This window comes from Sphaeramia orbicularis, chromosome 6 (assembly GCF_902148855.1).
Source record: "Sphaeramia orbicularis chromosome 6, fSphaOr1.1, whole genome shotgun sequence".
NCBI classification, from domain to species: domain Eukaryota; kingdom Metazoa; phylum Chordata; class Actinopteri; order Kurtiformes; family Apogonidae; genus Sphaeramia; species Sphaeramia orbicularis.
Window position 1 is genome coordinate 1820044 of NC_043962.1, and position 22320 is coordinate 1842363.

The following is a 22320-nucleotide window of genomic DNA, read 5'->3' on the forward strand; positions in this document are numbered from 1 at the left end:
TGTGAACCTCGTGATCGTCACCGTGTTCCGCCCTGATAACAACAACATTCATGTTTAGGAAACTACTCAGAGAGCCCTGACAGCCCGTCGAAGACATCCTGTCTGCCGAAAAACACACACATATCATGACTTTTTGGCTATGAGACATCCAGAGCCATGGCGGTCGGTACCGGATAGCCGCCCAGTCTTCGCCGCTCCTGGTCGGCTTGTTGCTGTTGCTGTTGTCCGCCCGGAGCGATGGAAGACCGATGGAGAAATGCACCGACGACAAGTCCTGTCAGCCCCCCAAACCCCCGGTGGTCCTCAGTAAGTATCTCCTAAAGTCTTAATCAGTATTTTTACTTTTTTAAAAATGGAAAATAACCGCCACGATCCAAAGCCAGTGGACAGCTAGCATGGACCCAGGCCAGAGTCCGCTTCCATTGGAACACTTTTTACAGGAATTCGCCTCTTGTAAACGTTCCACGAAGCAAAATAAAAAGATTTAAAGCTTTAAAGAATAATACGTTTGTTGTATTCAATTCGGCTGGGAAATAGTCTGAATATGAATGTATTTAATTCTTTTTATTATGGGTTTATTTATTCTTCTGTATAGCACTTCTGTCTTTTTTGTGCAGTTCTAGGTCTTTAAATCTGTTCTGTATTTTATTCTTCTATTTTGGTTGTAATTATTCTTCTGTACAGCATTTTGGCCCACTGCAGTTGTTTTAAAGTGCTTTACAAATAAAGTTGGATTGGATATGTAACTTTTGTTGGTAAAATACAGTTAAACTCCAAAACGTTTTAACGTCTGAGCCATTTTACATTTTATATACACCAGATAGCAAGTCTGTGTTCTTTAACTCCTTATTAATTTATGGTAGAACAAAATCATATCATATTTACTACCCAATTACGTTAACATATATAAAAAAGAATAGTAAAACAAGAAAAAAGAAACTCTTTTTACATATAAACTTACACTTACTTTAGCCCTTTGATGTATGAATTATGGGAACTTTAGGTCAATATTTTTTTTCCCTGAATGTTTTTATTCATCTTTAGACATGAAAAAAACCCAATGTAACTGAATTTTTTTTTAATGACCTATTTTTTATGGAGTTACACAAATGTCCACTTAGCTGGACACTATGTTTTCATTTCTGAAGCAAAGAAACATGCATTTAAAACCAATATCAAAAATAAAACACTGTGTGAAAACTATGAAATAAAAACATTTTTAATGCAGCTAATGTGATGTTTCTCACATTTAACATACTCTAATACTTGTTATTACTCACTTCATGGAGATAATATGCAAAAAAAAAAAAAAAAAAAAAAACAGAAAATTGTTAAATACAGTTTAATAACAACCAGCAGTTGATTTCCACTCAAACATGTCAGTGTAGATCAGGTTTTATCAAGAACAGCAGAGTTACAGTATGGGGCTGATATGGAACTAAAACAACAAAACCCATGAATATATAAGAGAACAGCTGGAGAAGAACTGTCCACTGGAGTGACCACTGGAGTGTCCACTGGAGTGACCACTGTGCATGAAAGGGTTAACTTAACTTCAACTTACATATATACATAAAGGTACAGTGTCAGCTTCTATACAGGTAGAGTCCATAGAAGAGGAAAGAAGTGTAATTTACGAGGATTGTATTTGAACTGAATGTCACAAATTCCACAAACACATTCACTTGTAAATTTTCTTCATATTTTTATTATATCTCGACATATTGTGCTCATTAAATCTCAGTCTGACTACTGACTAGACTCAGTTTTGTTGCTGTCTGTATACAGTCCACAGCGTTGCTCAACCATAGCTGTGTGTGTGTGTGTGTGTGTGTGTGTGTGTGTGTGTGTGTGTGTGTGTGTTAAGTACTGTTTACTCCCTGATCATATGACTGAGCTGGAACACAGCATGACCCTCCAGAACCAGAGCCAGTCAGGTTCTCAGGCTTCTCGGGGAGTCCCATCCACTTTAATCATAGCGTATTGTGGGACGGCTTTATGTGAACTCCAGTCCAGTAGAACAGCTTTAATCTCACACCCATTGTTAGTGTAGATTTGTGTGAATTCAGAGGCTGTGACTATCTACATGAGTGGTATGATAAGAGCCGGTGTCGATGACCTTCTGTCTGTTTGGACACGTGTTCCTCTCCACGTGTTCCCATAATTTACTATGACGTCATTTGCATCAGTTATTTGGACTCTAATTACATCTATAAATTATATATCCGGCAATAAGACATCAGTGCCAGGTATGATTATCAGCTCCTGGACTTTTCAAGCTTTTGTTTATTTTTTCTGACAATGAGCCTCTCTATCATTTTCGGTGCACTTATGGGGCTGTGTATCAGCAAGAATCTGGTGAGACGATACAAATCACAATACTAGGATCACGATACAATATATCACGATGTATCATGATACTGTTAAAAAGGCAAAAAAAAATTTTTGTTTCTTTTTTTTTAAGATTAATTCCTGGAAGAATTGAATTACACCAGAAATATGTACAAATACTAAACACATTTTTATGTAATGCAGAACAGGATCTAATGTAATATCACAATTTTTTCCAATTCTCCTAGTTTCCAAAGGAACTACCATCTGCCTCTCAGACAGTAAAAAGTGCTTTTAGGATGCTTCAAATAACCATTACTTAGTAAAACAGTGTTAAATAATAATAAATAAGATATAAACAATACAGAAAAACAAACAAAAATGAACCTCCGCCATATTTGCATTTGAATAAATACCTAAAAATATCGATACAGTACTTTCTAATATTGATACAGTATTGTGAAATGAAATATTGCAATATATAGCGGAACTGATATTTTCTTACAGCCCTATGCACTAACATGCCTGTTACTCAAATGTTTGATGAAGTTTTATTGTAAACTAGGGATGTAACAATTACCAGTACAAAACGATAAACCACGGTAAAATTGCAGACGGTTAGTAAATTAAATTCTAATTATCATGATAACCGTGTTTGATTACTGCACTTTTCCAGAGAAAACGCTGATGTAAAGATCTGCTTTTATGTCAGATATTTGAGTATAGTTTTAATTTATTACAATTTTCATTTTCTATACCTAATATTTGGAACCAATATTCACTTTTAAAGTCTTTGAAAACGTTCGTTAAGCATCTGTGTGTTATTTATGCAATAAATTATATACATTTTTCAAATTGGATTTTATTTTTTTTGTGTGTTTTTTGTCCTTTTGTGTTGATATAGTAGGTTAAAGTGGAAAAAAAAAATAGACAGTTGATATAGATGAAGTTGTGCTGAAAAAAACAGATCCCAAACATGGGTATAGTAAACATTTGTTTATATAGTATATAAAGGCAAAATCAAAAGGACTGAAAAATGGATGAAATAGACTCAGACCACTAAGGGTTAATATTTGAACGTTTCTGACACAGAAAGTGCATTGTACCATTATTTTAATTGTTTTTTTTGTTTTTTTGTCTTCAAAATACAACTTGGTTAAATTATTTCAGTGTGTGTATTAGTACTTTTTGAACATTTTGAGCACAATTTCAATAATACCGCAATAATACGAGGGCTGTACATAAGTTCATGGCCTCACCCAGAAATACTGGTTGTTATAATACAGGATGTTACATTCTTTCGTGATGGGATAGTGATGCTTGAACATCGATGGACCAAGTGCATTGCTGTAAATGGAGATTATGTTGAAAAATAAAATATAAATTATCAGTCTGTGTTGTTCTGTTCTGGGTGAGGCCATGAACTTATTGAACGGCCCTCGTAATGATAACCATGATAATTTTGGTCACAATAACCGTGATATGAAATTTTTATATCATTACATCCCCACTATAAACTCACCTGTTAGCACTTTGTGTTCCATTTTGTCCAAATATGGTCACTTCTAGCTGCAGAACATAACAACATGGTAACACAGTAGTCCTCTAAAACAACAGTCCAAAGGTCAGCAGCTCATGTCACAGTCGCTCCATTCACCTCTTGCATACAGATTTGTTTCCTTTTTAAAACCACATGAGTATTATTCTGTTGTGAACATTGCTGCTATTACTCTAGAATGTTAGAAATTACTTCCCAGAAAATCCTAATGATTCATTTGATATTAACCCATGAAGACTGAGTGCTACTTCTGTGTCAGTTCTCAGGGCAGTTCACGTTTATTTGTATAACCCATTTCATGTCCAGGACAATTCAAAGTGCTTTACGGAAAACATAAAGCATCACAGGAGAGGCATAAAAATACATTTGAGATGAGAGAAAGTTAAAATATAAAAACGTTACAACTAAAATAGACACAAATTGTGATTTTAAAGTTCATTTAAAAGACATTATTAACAGTTTAGGGGAAAGCTGCAGTAAACAGTAATGTTTTTCAGGCCTGATTTAATGAATTAATCTCTTCATTTCACCTTTCTTAAGTGATCTGTCACCATTTATCATAATATTATCACCTGTATGTTACGATTTTTTTTTCAATGAAAATCATGTATTTTCCTGTATTTAATTAACTGATCATGTTGAAGAAAAAAAAAGAGAAAACTGAAGAAAAACAGACTTTTTCTGCAAATATATCAATAACTGAACGTAAAAACAAATATTCTCCATCCACCGTCACTGATCCAACTCCATAGGTTTGACTGGTGAATCAATGTTGTAGAAGATGAGTGTTTCCATGGTAACTACGGAGCCTCTGAACGTCCAAATGGTCATATCTGATGACCATGAAAAGATGAAGACTGTATTTAACACCAATTATTTACATGTATTGATAGGATTAATGGTTCAACAGGTATTAAACTGTTCAGATCAGTAGATGGTTTTGGTCGCTGGTGGCTGTTTGGGTCTTTATGGGTTTAATAATAATAATATATTACTGATACTATACTATAATACTATGTAACTGATGAACTTTTAGTCTTCTGTGCCTTTTTAAGGTTCTTTATGGAATATTTACAGGCATTTAGGGGGTTATATTTACAGAATTCTTTAGTGGACCTTACCTTTACAATGTGTTGTTTATAAGCGCAGAAGGAGCAGGTCTTCTGTTTCTGTCGTATCCCCAAACGGACATTATCTTGTGTTTTTACAGCAGGTGGCGTCCAGCAATAAGGTGCTTCACTGTCACATGATGTGATTTTACCAAAGTTAATATTCCTTCATTAAAAAGCAGAAAACAGGAGAAACCAGGAGAGCGCGAGACCTCCGCCAAGGCAGAACTAGATGTCACTGTAGCTGCATTAATGTTGTTTCTTTGCAGTACCCGGGGGATCTGGGGAACCAGCTGGAGGCCAAGTTGGACAAGCCCAGTGTGGTCCACTACATCTGCTACAAGAAGACCGAGTCCTTCTTCACCCTGTGGCTCAACCTGGAGCAGCTGGTCCCAGTAGCCATCGACTGCTGGATAGACAACATAAGGTTCACATTCTCCTTTTGTTATTAATATTGGTTATTAGTATTGTGTGTAAGGGTGTGTATCGGCAAGAATCTGGCGATACAATACAAATCACAATACTAGGATCACGATACGATATATCATGATTCTGTTAAAAAGGCAATTTTTTGTTTGTTTCTTTTTTTAAATGATTATTTCCTTGAAGAACTGAATCACACCAGAAATCTGCACAAATACTAAACACATTTTTATTTGATCACAACAGGATCTAATGTTATATAACAAAATTTTTCTGTGTTCAAAACTGAAATTCTGTTTTACAGACATTCCAGTTTCAGATCCTGTTCAAATGTTTGTATTCTATTAGTTCACAACTAACATCAGAACAGGATTTGAGTTCAATTTCAACGAAGGAACGAACATTATTTAATAAAACAGTGTTAAATAAAAATAAATAAAATGGAAACAAACCAGAAAAACAAAAATGAACCTCCACAATATCTGCATTTGAATAAATACCTAAAAATATGGATACAGTACTTTTTAATATCGATACAGTATTGTGAAATGAAATATCGCGATATATTGCAGAACCGATATTTTCTAACACCCCTATACCTGACGCACACTGCACACAGCGATCCACCAATCACAATCGTTCTTAATCAGTTTGCTGAAGCAGGCCACGCCCCCTGCACATGGACTGAGTAGCTAGTAACAACATTGAAAAATGAGCAACGAAGAAGAAAAAATCACCAAAAACAAAGTCTTGGTGCCGAAAAGAAAAGCAACGTCAGTTATCTGGAGTTATTTCAGCTACAAGAAGGACGAAACTGAAACGTGTTCTGTGTCGACACAACGAGAAGAAACAACTAATTTATTTGACCATTTATGTCGGCTCCACACAGCTGTTATATCCCCCTGGGTATTTTTTCATATCGCAGGGTTAAAACAAAATCACAATGTCTTTTTTTTTTTCCAATATCATGCAGCGCCGCTTTGCGTTGAAAGACTGGGACAAAAACATTTATTTCTGATGATCAGCTGCAGGAATCCTGTGTGTTTTTAGCTGCGGAAGTGAGCCACAGGTTAAAGTCGGAACAATCCTACTGTGGGCTGAAATTCCCGGAGGCTTTGTCAATAAAAAGGGGAATGGGCTGATGCATTCACTGACCCGTCTGACTTACTGTGACTGTTATCAGCTTTCACCAAATAAACTCAACCCTTGAACCCTCTATTTGTCAACAAGCTCTAAATTAAAAGAAAAGATCAGATAAAACAGGGTTTCTGAGGGTCTTTAAAAGTGATTAAATAGATTTTGTGAAAATTAAGGCCTTAAATGACATTAAAAAGCATTAAATTCAATGTCTAGAGCAAGGTTCTAATAGTTTTGGATTTTTCATTCAAGTTTAGTTTTATTTAGTTTCATCACAATTAATGCTATATTTTCATGTCACAAATGGACAAGTTCTATTTGAACTGAATTGAGCTGAAAAACAAATCTTCTATTCTTTTGGATTCCCCAGTTTTTCTTCCCAGATTCTCTCCTCCATATCACATGTTTTATTTGTACAGGTTCAGTCTGGAGTATGGTGCTGATCCATCCTGCTTCTGTTCCACCAATACATACATGAAGAATGGCACACAGCACTGTTTACATCAACAGTTTTACAATAAGAAGCATTTTTAGACACAAAGAACAATTCTATATTGTTCTTTCCTCTTTAGTCTGATGCTAAACTATCCAATAAATAATAGTGCTCCTAGTTTTTGCACAGGGATCATTAGTGTAAACGCTGACATGGCTGCAGAGCATCAGTATGATGGGATCCACAACAACCATGTCACATCTGTCCACTGACACATTTAGTGTTTTTGTGTCAGCTGGGATTGTTTTAGATCCACAATACCAACATTTATGAAGAAGAGCACAATTAGCAATAGTAAGTCTATAAGTTTATTCCTAATAAAGTACTGGGACTGACCAGAGCATCATGGGTAATGTCACGTCCGTCCACCAGCAAAAGTTTTCACATACACGTGCTATTCCAAATCCAATATTTATGAAAATAGAGCTTCCACTGTCAGAGAATATCAGTAGTCTGTGCACAAATGATGAGCATTATTTACACACACTTCTATGCATTTATGACAACTGTTTTTTTGTTTGACAAAAATGGCCACTCATTTGACCCCCTAAGGAAATTTTAGCCAATATCTAAAACTATATCTGCAGTTGGACATGGGCATTAAATGTGTTTAAAGTCTATTGACGCTTCAGCACACTTTGGTATTTTTGGTCTTCCAGAAAAGTATACCTGATACTCTACTACAGAATTGAAAGTAACAGCTTTTACTTCTGTAATCGCTCAACACCACCTCCTTCTTAACTGGAAATCCACAACAGCCCATTCCAGCACACGATGGATTAATGAGGTCATGTCCCTTTCAAAAGCAGAGATAATTAGATATTCAAAACGGGGAAACTTGAACCACTTCTACAATAATTGACAACAGTTTATGGATTTATTTGAGACCATGTAATTCCCTTCCCTTTTTATTTATTTATTTGTTTTTATTTTATTTTTTTTTCTTATGTGTATGTGACCAGTTGAATTATTTATACAGACTATGCCTTAGTATTCTTTTCATGGTATTGTGTCATGGAAGTTTCTAGCACTTTGATGTAACGATTACCGGTATAACGATAAACTGCGGTAAAATTGCAGACGGTTAGTATTAACGTTTAAATTCTAATTCTCATGATAACCGTGATAAGCTGTGCTGAAAAAACAGATCCCAAACATGGGTATAGTAAACTTTTGTTTCTATAGTATATAAAGGCCAAATCAAAAGGACTGAAAAACGAACAAAATAGACTCAGACCACTAAGGGTTAATATTGGAATGTTTCTGCAACAGAAGGGACATTGTGCCAATTATTTTATTTATTTTGGGGTTTTTTTTTTCAAAATACAACTTGGTTAAATTATTTCAGTGTGTGTATTAGTACTTTTTGAACGTTTTGAGCACAATTTCAACAATACCACAATAATAATAATAATTGTGATAATTTGGTCACAATAACTGTGATATGAAATTTTAATATTGTTCATATCGCAACACATGACACGAGAAGTCATTTCATAAACATGAACATAAATATGGTGAAAATTTACAGATATATTCATTATTATTCTATCTTACCCTCTATCTCCTACTAAATTAAAAAATGATGTGGTTTCCTGGTGTGTCCACACATACACACACGTTTCTTTTTCTTCTCTTGTTGTAACGTCTGTCAACATCCAGTTTTTAATTCACCTCGCTCTAGTTGCAAAAAAAAAGGTCTTTCCATTGCAGTTTTGCGTGATATACCATTTGCTCTACGTCTGAAAAACCACCTCTTGCCAGCGCAAAAACTTTTAATCGAAAAATGACACTTTTGACGAAATTGTTTTTCCATTAGGTAAATTTTTATGTACAAGTTATATTCGAGCAATTTGAGGGACAATGGAAAAGAGACTCCTGTTATTTGTTCTTAAAAATATGCAAATCTAAATCTAATGGTGTATACAAACATGGTTAATGTTGACATCAGTGTGCCCTGGTATATGGAAGCACCTTTGTTTCTCTTGTATACACTTCAATAAAAAAATAATATGAAACAAAAAAAAAAAGTTTAAAGTGGCATTAAAAAGAGCATTAAAAAGTGTTAAATTAGATTTGCTGATACCTGCAGAAACCCTGTAGTAACCCTTATGTCTTCATCATCTGCCCACTAACGACGTGTGTGTTGGTCTGTTTTATGCATTTTGTCCTTTTAATTTTCCATATTTACCGTTCTGAAACAAACTGTTAATGTGCAAATTGTAGAAAAAGGGATCTAGAAGAATTAAAGGATACAGACCACTCCTACTAACACTTATTACTAACATGTGCAGGTGTTGGAAAATGACAAACTAACCATGTTCTGTCAGGCCACTATGAGAATCAGAATAATTCGGTATGGTGCTGAAAATGTATAAAAACAGAAAGCAGTGATTTCTAATTTTACTTTGACACTGTGAACACTATATATTTAATGTTTGGGTGGCAGCAGAATATTGTCTGTAACTAAAAACAAGTTAAAGTAAATTCAGAAGTTTCTGTTTTCTGTTTTTTTATGATTTTCAATGCTTTTCTGTAGTATTTTAACCATGATTAGTGACCGTTTTAACAGGTTTATCTACAGGAATTCTGTCTTACACGTAGAAGTAAATAAATAAATGTTCTTTTCTTATGTTAGCTATTGCTCATGACATGTAAGTGGTCAGATAGAGCCGTGAACAGGATATTGTTTGAGATAACAAAGTGGTTACAACACATATCAAACAAAAAATACTTCAAATGTAAGAATGTTAATATTGGTTCTGATAATCGCTCATGTCCAATAACGGATCTGTCCTCTGACCAAACGTTTATTTTGTGTTTGAATTAATAGAACCCAATGCACATTATAATATTATAAGACTTAGGTGTAACCTGCAATAATGATATGGTTTTTGCATGAACAAACAATCCTATAAATGTTCACTTCCCTTTTAACAACTTAAGTGGTATTTTTAAAAACGCACAATTGAGGAAGTTTTCTTAAAAACCCAAAATAGTGGTGTTTAATAGGTTGGATAAACTGGGAAATGGATCTTCTGCCTTTTTAGACGTGTCATAAATGTAACGTGTCATCAGGGTGTAAATGAACGACCACAAAAAGCCACTTTACACAGTGACAAGTAACATGTAAATTAAGATAATCAGAAATAATTAATATTCCAAAAACAGGATGTAAAAATCTCATCTCAAATGTCACAGAGTTACTGATGCTTTGACACTTATTTATAGGGATGTAACAATTACCGGTATAGTGATAAGCTGTGGTAAAATTTCCTACCGTTTAAATTCTAATTATCATGACAACCGTGTTCGATTACCGCACTTTGAAAATCACAGTGATACTGCTCATTTCCTGGAGAAGCAGATCACCCTAAACATGTTTTAAAATCCTCATTCTTTCAGCATATTTACATTCATTGTTCATTAAACACTTCAGGAAAATATGATTGTGTTTCACCTTCTGTTTGTGCGTACAGTGGTGTATATGTGTGACACTGTGAATGATGTGATTTGGAAAATGGTCAAACCAGCTCCACTGTGACCTGTCCAACTACTTTTTTCCCACTCAAAAAACCACTCAGGAATCAATAGGAGACTTGTTAAGGAATTGGATTAAAAACAGAATCCACAATAGCAGTGATATTGATCGAATCCTATCAGTTCCACCCCTAGTGCAGGAATCTCCTATGGCCATAAGGTGCCATCTTTAATGCACATTTGTATGTTTGATGTTTATATGTTAATATTTAATGTTTCTGCAACAGAAAGTATATTGTGTGTGTTATTTATTTGTTTTGTTTTTTTCAAAATACAACTTGGTTACATTATTTCAGTGTGTGTATAAGTAGTTTTTGAACATTTTGAGCACAATTTCAACAATACCACGATAATAATGATAACCGTGATAATTTTGGTCACAATAACCATGATGGGAAATTTTCGTATCGTTACATCCCTATTAGTTTGTTTTATGCATTTTGTCTCTTTCATTTCCATATTTACCGTTCTGAAACAAACAGTTAATGAGCAAATTGTACAAAAGGGATATAGAAGAATTAAAGGATAGGGATCATTACTACTAACATGTGCAGGTGTTGGAAAATGACAAACTAACCATGTTCTGTCAGGCAACTATAAGAAGCAGAATAAGTTGGTATTGTGCTGAAACAGAAAGCAGTAAAGCAATAAAAATTTGAATTAAAAAAAAATAAATAAATGAAAAGAATATGATGTAATGCCAATCTTTACCTGTTTCTATGTGTGTGTGTGCGTGTGTGTGTGTGTGTGTGTGTGTGTTCAGGCTTATCTACAACAGGACCACACACACCACCTCGTCCCCCCCCGGTGTTGACATCCGTGTCCCGGGGTTCGGAGACACATATTCGCTGGAGTTTCTGGACCCCAGCAAACGCAGCGTGGGTGAGTGGACCCGGCCTGAAAACACCCCAGTAACCTTTGACTGTTGTGTCCAGTGACAAAACAGTGAATAATGTTCATTTGGGTTTGATTTTGTGCCCGTGTCCATGTCCTAGGCATGTATTTCTTTACTATCGTGCAGCAGCTGGTGGAGTGGGGTTACACCAGAGGAGACGATGTCAGAGGAGCGCCGTACGACTGGAGGAAAGCCCCCAGTAAGTATTCAACCAGGGCTGTCAAACTCATTTTAGTTCAGTTCCACATCCAGCCTAATATGATATAAAAGTGGGCCGGACCAGGAAGATAATATAAATAATAGGATCAGAACTTTTGAGTGAAAAAAGTAAATTCCGTAATGAAAATGTTTACATCTACGAATTGTACTCAAACATAACATGAACAAATATGAACAACCTGAAAATTCTTTAGTAAAATAGTGCAGTGTTAATAATATGAGGCCTTAGTTTCTCATTTATACATGTGAATCACAATTTAGAGATCACAGTGGATCTACAAATACACAAAACATTAAACAACAGGGAGAATATTATTAAAATTCCACATACTTCTCTTCAGACATTTCAGATATTCACATTTTTTGTAAAAGGCTAGTCTGTAAATGTAAACATTTTTGTGTAATTTTACTTTTTTTTACACTAAAACAAAGAGACAAATGTACAGTTTTCATTATTTATAGGTTATTTTGATAGTATTTTACTGGTCTGATCCACTTTAGACTGAAATAACCTAAAATGATTTGAACATCCATGATTGTTAATATTTTCAGTGTCATTTTTGCATTTCACAAATTCATCCCAGGGGCCGGACTGAACCCTTTGGCGGGCTGAATTTGGCCCCCGGGACGCATGTTTAACACCTGTGTCCTAAATGGTCTATAAAGCATTGGAAATTGTACTTTTTGGGGGTTCCAGTGGCTACTTCTGGTCATGGTCTGTAGTTTTTAGGTTAAAACAACTGTTTGCCTGTCTTTAAATCATGTCAAAAACGCATTTTCTCGTTGGCTTTTAATCAATGAGTGGGATGTTTTGCACGTCAAGCAGTTTAACCTGGAAGGATTATTATTATTATTATTATTATTATTGTTATTATTGTTGTTGTTGTTGTTGTTATTACTATTACTATTATTATTAGTAGTAGTAGTACTATTATTATTGTTATTATTATTATTACTACTATTATTATCATTATTACTATTATTAGTAGTAGTAGTAGGTGTAAATGGTAAACACCAGTCTGCTCCTTCCTTTGGATCTTTCAGATTAGAAGGTAAACGTGGGGTAAATTCCTAGAAGATCCCCAGCCTCACCGTGGACTTTCAGGGAAATTCATAACAGGTCTGTCAGAGGAAGGTTGTCGACTCATTTTGTCTTTCGATCCGTCCTGTTCTTCCAGATGAGAATAAGGAGTACTTCCTGGCGCTGCAGCACATGATTGAGGAGATGGCAGAGAAGGCGGGGGGGCCCGTGGTGCTGATCGCTCACAGTATGGGTAACATGTACACGCTGTACTTCCTCAACCAGCAGCCACAGGCCTGGAAAGACAAGTACGTCAAAGCCTTCATCTCTCTGGGACCGCCGTGGGCCGGAGTGGCCAAGACCCTCCGAGTCGTCACCTCCGGTAAGACACCAGTTATTTGACTGACAAAACCACAAATATCTGAACAGTGTTTCAGCAGTTCACCATGCAATGACTATAATAACTATAATTTATATAACTAATAATAAATAAATAAACAAATAAATATATCATAACTATAATAGTGCAGTGACTGTTAGGGCTGTAAGAAAATATCAGTTCTGCAATATATCGCAATATTTCATTTCACAATACTGTATCGATATTAAAAAGTACTGTATCGACATTTTTAGGTATTTATTCAAATGCAGATATTGTGGAGGTTCATTTTTGTTTTTCTTTATTGTTTATATTTTATTTATTATTTAACACTCTTATCAAAAAATGTTAGTTCCTTTGTTGGGACAAAAATAATGTTCTGATGTTATTTATGAACTAATAGAATATGAATATTTGAACAGGATCTTAAACTGTCATGTCTGTAAAACACAATTTAAGCTCAAAAATGTTGCGCTTAATTTATGTTTTCCGGGCTAACGATCGATCCAGCTGCTGGAGAAGGAAATAGAGCTGCTGCACATAAGCTTGGCATCAATGATAAGGCTAATGACCTTCATTTTGCCTTCTGTTTATGTAATTATACTTTCCTGAACAAAAGAAAAAAAGAAAAGTATAATTGGCATCAATGAATCGATGGTGAGATGTTGGAGACGGGGTGGGTGTGGCTTATAGTCAGGTGTGGCCAATAGTCCGAAAAGTACAGTAAACCAAATAATCATAATATAATAAGGAATTTTGAAGTTAATCATTCACAAAAATGAAAAACAAATGTTCATGGTCATAACAAACTGACTGGAGGTATCTGGTAATGTTTATCACATGTTCACTGTGGTGGCTGATTGTTTATGTTCGATAATTCTTCAGTGGTAATACATTGTAGGTTATACTGAACACAAATCACACTGGTAAACAAACTTTTGGAAATTGTCAGCTTCTGAGATAAAATTGGCTAAATCATACTTAGATAAGACAAACTGGAAAACAAATGATAAAACTGATGATCGGCTAATGTTTACAAGATATTTAATGACACAGTTTTACTCTGCTTATACATGTGCATGAATCTTGCGTTTGACAGAATCCTTCTATCTGATTTGTCCAAGTGCAAGGATTAAACAAAAGAAGTGTCATGACTGACTGGAACTAAATGTACAGGGTTATTCCAAAAGAATGAACCGATTTCATTACGCAATATTTTAATAAGGAAAAGCAACTCCAGCCAAGTCACAAGTATTTGACTCACTATCTACTTTTATTTCCTGTTTTACAAGTGTTCAGTGTGTCCACCACCTGCAGCACAGACAATAACAATGCCATAAGAGGATTCCTCCCAGACACGATCAGCAGATCACCATCCACTGAGCTGATCGCTGCTGTTATTCGATGTTTAAGGTCATCGAGGTTAGCCGTTCAAAACTTAGAAAACTCCTCTTTCAAATGGTCACTGACTCATTCCATGACGATTAGGGCTGTGTATCAGCAAGAATCTGGCGATACGATACAAATCCCAATACTAGGATCATGATATGATATATCACAATATATCATGATACTGTTTAAAAGGCAATTTTTTGTTTGTTTCTGTTTTTTTTTAAATGATTATTTCCTTGAAGAATTGAATTACACCAGAAATATGGACAAATAATCAACACATGTTTATTTGATCCCAACAGGATCTAATGTTATATCCCAAAATGTTCCTGTGTTCAAACTGAAATTCTGTTTTACAGACATTCCAGTTTCAGATCCTGTTCAAATGTTCAGATTCTATTAGTTCACAACTAACATCAGAACAGGATTTGAGTTCAATCCCAACAAAGGAACAAACATTATTGAATAAAAGAGTGTTAAATAAGAATAAATAAAATGGAAACAAAAAAGAAAAACAAAAAAACAAAAGTGAACCTCCACAATATCTGCATTTGAATAAATACCTAACAATGTCGATACAGTATTTTTAAATATCAATACAGTATTGTGAAATGAAATATTGCGATATATTGTAGAAACCGATATTTTCTAACACCCCTAATGACAGTGCTTGAGAACTGAAGCAATGCGTCATGGAATTGGTTCATTCTTTTTGACTAACCCTGTATTTAGGAAAATACAAACTGGAACGTCCCTTAAACATCAGTTCTTCAGCCTGTACATGACGCTGTTTGGTTTGTCTCTTGTCTCTTATCTGTTGTTGACACAGTTTGGTTCCATCTCTGGTTCTTCAGGTCAAAAATATGAGACAGTTTAATCAAAGTATCACACACACTGATAATGATAAAAGCTGCTCTCTATGATTTGGATCAGCGCTCGTGGAGGCTTATGAACTGGAACAGAGTGTATAATATGTCACAGTGGGCATGTTCCGTCCAAACATTAGCATAGATGAATATATTTGGAGTTAGAGCTCCACAATACAACATTTGTTTGTTGTTTTGGCCACGCCCTCCCTGATGCTTTTTGTTACTTAGTGATGGTAAACCTATAAAATACCATTTTTGGACTGTATAGTAGTTGCACAGCCTTTTATTGGAAGCTGGAAGGAGGAGGGGAGCCATTTTATGTTATGCTCTGGTTCCCGTAACACTTTGCATTAGAGCTGCACAATATATCGTTTGAGCATCGTCATCGTGATGTACGTGTGGCCAATAGTCACATCGCAGGTCCTGCAATGTAGGAGGAAGATGAACTCAGTGTGTTCTCATCTAAATTCAGCCTGGGTTTGTGACAGACACTGCACACAGCCATCCACCAATCACAAATGTTCTTACTCAGTTTGGAGTTGGTCGCTGGTAACAACGCTGAAAAATGAACAACGAACAAGACACAATAACCGAAAAAGCAAACTAGGTGCCATAAATGAAAAGCAACGTCAGTTATCTGGAATTATTTCGGCTTATATTATGTTAAATTATTTGATGATGAGAATGGGGGTGAGATTAAATAAGTTTTTCTTCTTCCCGCTCCTTTTCGAGTCTAAATGAATGATTTTGGAATTTTGAACTTGCATGTACCAAAATCATTAATTTTGCTCAATTTTTGTTCAGTTTTGTTCATTTTTTTCATTATTTTGTTGATTTCTGTTCAGTTTTGTTCATTTTTTTTTTTCTTTATTTTGCTCGATTTTCGTTTGTTTTCTTTCATTCAAATTCCTTCTTAATTTATTCCGTCTATAACTCGTTCCGTCTCCACATTTGCTCATATCAGGTCCAGACTTCAGACCAACATTTCTCCAGTATTTCTCCATAATTGTTTGTTGTCATCAGCGGTTGTAGTCCAGACTGTAAATATGTCCAGACTTGGAGCCCATTACCTAAAATGTTCAGTTGTCGGTTGAACGGGACAGAGCAGCACAGCCGACAACCTGGAGGGGGCGGGGCCTGAAGTGTCTCCTGTGCATTTAAAGGGCCAGCGCTCCAAACCACCTTTCTGGTGTCATTACTCAGAAATAGGGTTGAAGATGGACCTGTGGAGTTGAATGAATGAAGAATTCAGAGCCAAGCAGAGCATTTACAGTTTATGGAGACCACTGGGAAACGAGGGAAAAGGAAGAATTTCATTTAAAAAAAGAAAAATATCACTCCTTTGTGGGTCAACATGTTGTTCTGTGCACAGACATATGACATCTGGGGATGATATAGCCTGCATTTCTTACATCTGTTGTCTGATGGGGTCAGTGTTCAAAAACGGCTGTGAAGAAGAAGATAAAAACCTCATTGCAAAATTTAACAGCTTCTCCCAAACACAGGAAATAGTCTGTGACTAAAGCCTGCTAATGCTAACTGCATGTGCTTTAAAATACCTTGGCTTATTTAACCTTTGCTCTATGAGGATGCAATGGATGTGGTTATAAATTATGTGACTGGAAAAGCTCGTTTCAAACCGAGCTGCCTTCTTCCTCCTCTACACGATTACTTCATCACTGGTAAAAGCTGCAGTTGCATCAAATCCTGTGTTGGTGCATGTTGTACTGCTCAGAATTACACTGAAGACAGACTTTATTGATCCACAAGGGAAATTACTTGGTCACAATAGTTCAGTTGCATACAAAAACACTAGCAAAAAAAGAGGAAAGTAAGTGTGAAAAGATAAAAGCAATAAATAATATAAATAGAATATACTAATAAAGCAAAAAAAAAAAAAGTGCGTATGTACAAATGTTGTATTTTAACCCATAAAGACCCAAACATCCAACATCGACCAAAAACATCCACTGATCTAAACTGTTTAATTCCTGTTGATCCACTAATCCTATCAATACATGTAAATAATTGGTGTAAAATACAGTTATTCATCTTTTCATGGTCATCAAATATGACCATATATGGACATTCAGAGGCTCTGTAGTTACCGTGGAAACACCATCATCTTCTACAACATCGATTCACTAGTAAAACCCATGGAGTTGGATCAATGACAGTGGAGAAAATGAACAAAAATGAATAATAATTTTAAAAAATTATTTTTTTTTATATTATGTTATTAATTTTTATAGTATTAATATAATACTACAGTATAATACAGTTTAATAATGCAGTATACTACAGTATACTACAGTATACTACAGTTTAATACTGCAGTAGAATACAGTAGAATATTACAGTAGAATGTGTGTTTGTGTGTCATGGGTTCCGTTTGTTTCCCTTTCGTCAGAACTGTGTGTTTTCTTCATAAATGCTGCTGTGAAACTCTCCTCTGGTTTTGGGTCTCCATCTGCTTTCATTTCTGTCTCTGTTGGTCTTTTCTGTTCCTCTAGGTGATAATAACCGCATCCCCGTCATCAGTCCGTTGAAAATCCGCTCGCAGCAGCGCTCGGCCGTCTCCACCTCCTGGCTCCTCCCCTACGTCCACACCTGGCCCAAAGATAAGGTCAGTGAGTGCATTTGCTCTGTGTTTATTGTGTCTTTGGCCTTTCAGAATGTTCTAGTGTAACTCCGCCCCCCTGTCTGAGCCTGACTCCGCCTACTGGATGTGAGTGACAGGAGGCGTTCAGGGGAGCTGAGAACTGATGCATATCATTATTAGTCTCATAGAAGAACTGCATTGAAGTCATATTTATTTATGGCCAAATTGTGACTTTTTCCTCAGAATTTGGATTTTTTTTTCTCAGAATGATAATAAAAAATATATATATTAGACCTTAATTTTATTTTTTTTTCCAGTGTCTGTAATCCTCTTCTGTAAATAATGGCCGTCCTACAAAAATAATTAGAAGTTTAAATTCGTCAAGTATTTTCACTACTTTATTTATTTATTTAGTTATTATTTTATTGGTTTATTTAATAGGGACCATGCACTTTTTTTTTTAACTCTATGTACGAAAGTTTTTTTGTTTTTTTTACATATTCAAAAACAAAAAACAAAACCAACAGGTCATGAGGTGAAGGGATTCCAAAGCTCACATTTCTTAGACCAGGGCTGTCAAACTCATTTTAGTTCAGTTCCACATTCAGCCTAATATGAAATAAAGTGGGCCGGACCAGTAAAATAATATAAATAATAGGATAAGAACTTATAAATGATATCAACTCCAAAGTTTTCTCTATGTTTTTGAGTGAAAAAGTAAAATTCCTTTATTAAAATGTTTACATCTACCAACCGTACTTGAATGTAACACGCACAAATATGAACAACCTGAAAATTTTAAAGAAAAATAAGTGTAATTTGAACATTACACCTTAGTTTATCATTTATACGTGTGCTTCACAACTTACAGATTAGTGGATCTACAAATACACCAAACATTTGATAATAGGCAGAATATTGTTAAAATACTACATACTTCTCTGAAGACATTTCAGGTTGTTCATATTTTTTGTGAAAAGCCAGTTAGTAAATGTAAACATTTTTGTGTAATTTTACATTTTTGACACTAAAAGAAAAAGAAGAAATGAGCTTTTTACCTTACCGGCCGATAGGCTGTAAGCTATTGTCGTCATGTGGCCTCCGGCGGCGGCGGCTGTCGTCTGTTACAAAAATTTCAATCGTTTTCTTCTCTGAAGCTACAATTCCGATTGAGTTCAAACTTGGTGCCACTTTGAAAAATTTCCCCATTATAAGAGATAGGAAGTGCTGGTAAGCTACAGGGCCATTGGTCCTTTTTTTTCATTATTTATAGGTTATTATGATAGTATTTTACTGGTCTGACCCACTTTAGATTGAACATCCTTGATTGTTCATATCTTCAGTGTAATTTTTACATTTCATAAATTCATTCCAGGGGCCAGTTTTGGCCCCCGGGCCGCATGTTTGACACATGTGGCTTGGACAAACAACAGTTTTTACACTGAATGGTTTACTAGTTTGTCTCAACAAGGACCATGTACATTTATGAACATTTCTGTATAAAAAATACACCGATGTAAATATGCCAGAATTAGTAAAAAATAACTCCTTGTCATGTGCAGTTCTTAGGCAGGTGACAGAAAACAAAACATAAAACAGCCAACATTAATACATCACTCGTTCCTATTAATTAAAAAAAAAGTTTAATTACAAATAATGATGACATAGGCATCATCAAAACAAACAAACAAAAAACAAATAGACATAGTATGATCTGGATTACTTTATGTGAACTTGCTAAATACTTAATTTGGACCCAAACTAATAAACACTAATTCTTTGAGGTTCTGTAAAAGTGAAATTTCTGTGCCTGTTTTTCTGGTGACGCTGAGTCGAGCGATCCGAGGGCCTCAGTTCCTCATGGGAAGATGAACGTGGTTTCAGTTTGTGTGTTTCCATAAACGTATTTAAACCACATTTTAAACAGAGCGTCAGAAAATAAGTCAAATGGTTTTGTCTTTCCTCACAAGAGTAAATGCACGTAGAGGAAAGAACAACACACTAAATAAACTCTGAGGTGATGAACTTTTAACTCATGTGACTGAGCAGATATTTTTCTGTCTCAGATATTTAAGAATGAAAACGTGACTGTCTGTGAAAAACCCATCAGAGCATGTTTAGATGTCAGACCACAGAACAGATGTTCTGCTTCTTCTACTCATTTTATTAGAGCGCCACCTGCTGCTGACTCAACTCGGCTTAATTATTTCCTCCAAAGCAGTTTATGGAAAACCATATTTGCATTTTGTTTTTACGACTTTTCAAATGTTGACTCAAAGGTTGCTCCCACTTTTCCTGTCTGCCATATTGTAATTCTACTCCTTCTGTAAACATGTACTTTGTAGCTTTGTTCTTCTTCCTACTCCTTTTCCTGCAAAACTCAGACTTTCACATACATGAAGATAGATTCGGTTCATTTAAATGTGATTTTGTTTTTGTCTTATTTTGCTTTGTTTTGTTTTATTTTGTTTCTTGGCATGTTCGAAATAAATAAACAAATAAATAAAGTAAATGTATGTAGCCTATAGAATTGTATGACTTTTTACTGTTGTATGGAGAGAAACCTGTTTCTTTATTCATCAATTAAAAAGAATGGATTTGTAACAAAAAAGAGATTTGAGAGGAAGGGTACTAACAGTACTAACAATACTAGTACTACCAGTACTAACAGTACTAACAGTACTAACAATACTAGTACTAACAGTACTAACAGTACTAACAGTACTAACAATACTAGTACTAACAGTACTAAGAGTACTAACAGTACTAACAATACTAGTACTACCAGTACTAACAGTACTAACAGTACTAACAATACTAGTACTACCAGTGGATGTACTACTACTACAAATACTAGTACTAACAGTGGATGTACTACTACTACAAATACTAGTGCTAACAGTGGATATACTACTACTACAAATACTAGTACTACCAGTGGATGTACTACTACTACAAATACTAGTACTAACAGTGGATGTACTACTACTACAAATACTAGCACTAACAGTGGATGTACTACTACTACAAATACTAGTACTACCAGTGGATGTACTACTACTACAAATACTAGTACTAACAGTGGATGTACTACTACTACACATACATTGGATTTGATGATCCACATCTCAGACCAGAAAAGGCCTAAAACTGTACATAAATCCTCCGATAAAACCAGATCAAGTTTGTAATAATCTTTTTTTGTGTGTTTTGGATCCACTGAACCTCAGGTCCTGGTCCAGACGCCCAACTTCAACTACACGGTGCTGGACTACAAGCGCTTCTACTCGGACATCGGCTTCGAGGACGGCTGGTTGATGCGTCAGGACACGGAGTCGCTGGTGTTCGACCTGACCCCCCCCGGCGTCACCGTCCACTGCCTGTACGGCACCGGCGTCCCCACCTCAGAGGCCTTCCAGTATTCCAACAAGTTCCCCGACGTCGAGCCCACCGTGGTGCTGGGAGACGGCGACGGGACGGTGAACCTGCTGAGCGCCGTGCAGTGCAAGCGCTGGGCGGGCAAACAGAAACAGCCCGTGACGCTAACGGAGCTGCCCGGGAACGAACACGTGGCCATGTTGGCCAACTTTACGACTGTGGCGTACATCAAGAGCGTGCTGTTCTCACCGTGACCCGGACAGATTCTGACCGAGACGACTTTACACTCATACAGAGCCATACGGTGACACAGAAGCACCTCATCTGGTCTGAGACACAAAGGATTGGGTTGAATTTTAGAGCGAAAATTACCAAAATCTAAAGTTCAGAATTCATTTTATAATTGTGATTCTAAATGTTAACGTCAGGTTGTTTACTGTCGAGTGAGTTGAAATACAGTTTTATATTAGATTTCAAAGAACCCTGCGATTTTTGTCTAAATCCACATGTGCTCTGATGAAGGATGTGTCATGTGCAGTTTGTGCCACTTATTATTATTATTATTATTATTATTATTGATAATAATCAAACGCAGATCTTTTTTATTGATGTCATGAGAGATTTTGAAGCTCCTTTAACCGTAGAGTTACATCAGGAATAAATGATGAAGCACATGTAATATTTGTATTTGTATCAGTGCCACAGGTCACATGTTTTAGTACTTTTATACACAGTTTGACCCAAATGTAGAAACTAAAACTAACCAGTGTTCAGAGAACGCAAACCTCTGCCAAACACCCTGAACGCTGTGCATGTGTGGATCGACTATTTCTGTTTCAATCCAACAGTTTCCAGGTTGTTCCATACAGCAGAAACAGTTGAAGCTTGGTCCCAGTCATGTGTCTGTCCAATTAGATTCAATTCACATCAATATTAGTTGAGTTATAATTTTAAATGTGTGGGAAATGGGATTT

The 22320-nt window shown here is 35.7% G+C and overlaps 1 protein-coding gene across 1 annotated transcript; it reads left to right on the forward strand.

Moving 5' to 3' along the window:
- The first annotated feature begins 237 nt into the window (after positions 1–237).
- LOC115420623 (group XV phospholipase A2-like) lies at positions 238–22106 on the forward strand. The gene is made up of 7 exons (XM_030136001.1): positions 238–306; positions 5268–5425; positions 11355–11473; positions 11587–11685; positions 12884–13108; positions 17880–17992; positions 21199–22106. Exons 1-7 carry the CDS (start codon positions 238–240, stop codon positions 21598–21600), a joined length of 1185 nt encoding a protein of 394 aa, XP_029991861.1. The 3' UTR covers positions 21601–22106.
- The last annotated feature ends 214 nt before the right edge of the window (positions 22107–22320 follow it).

Excerpts from the sequence above, each read along its gene's own strand:
- LOC115420623 (XM_030136001.1), top strand. The coding sequence starts at position 238 with ATGGAAGACCGATGGAGAAATGCACCGACGACAAGTCCTGTCAGCCCC. Across the intron at positions 5,426-11,354 it reads TGCTGGATAGACAACATAAG|GCTTATCTACAACAGGACCA; the intron begins GTTCACATTCTC and ends GTGTGTGTTCAG. Across the intron at positions 11,474-11,586 it reads CCCCAGCAAACGCAGCGTGG|GCATGTATTTCTTTACTATC; the intron begins GTGAGTGGACCC and ends TCCATGTCCTAG.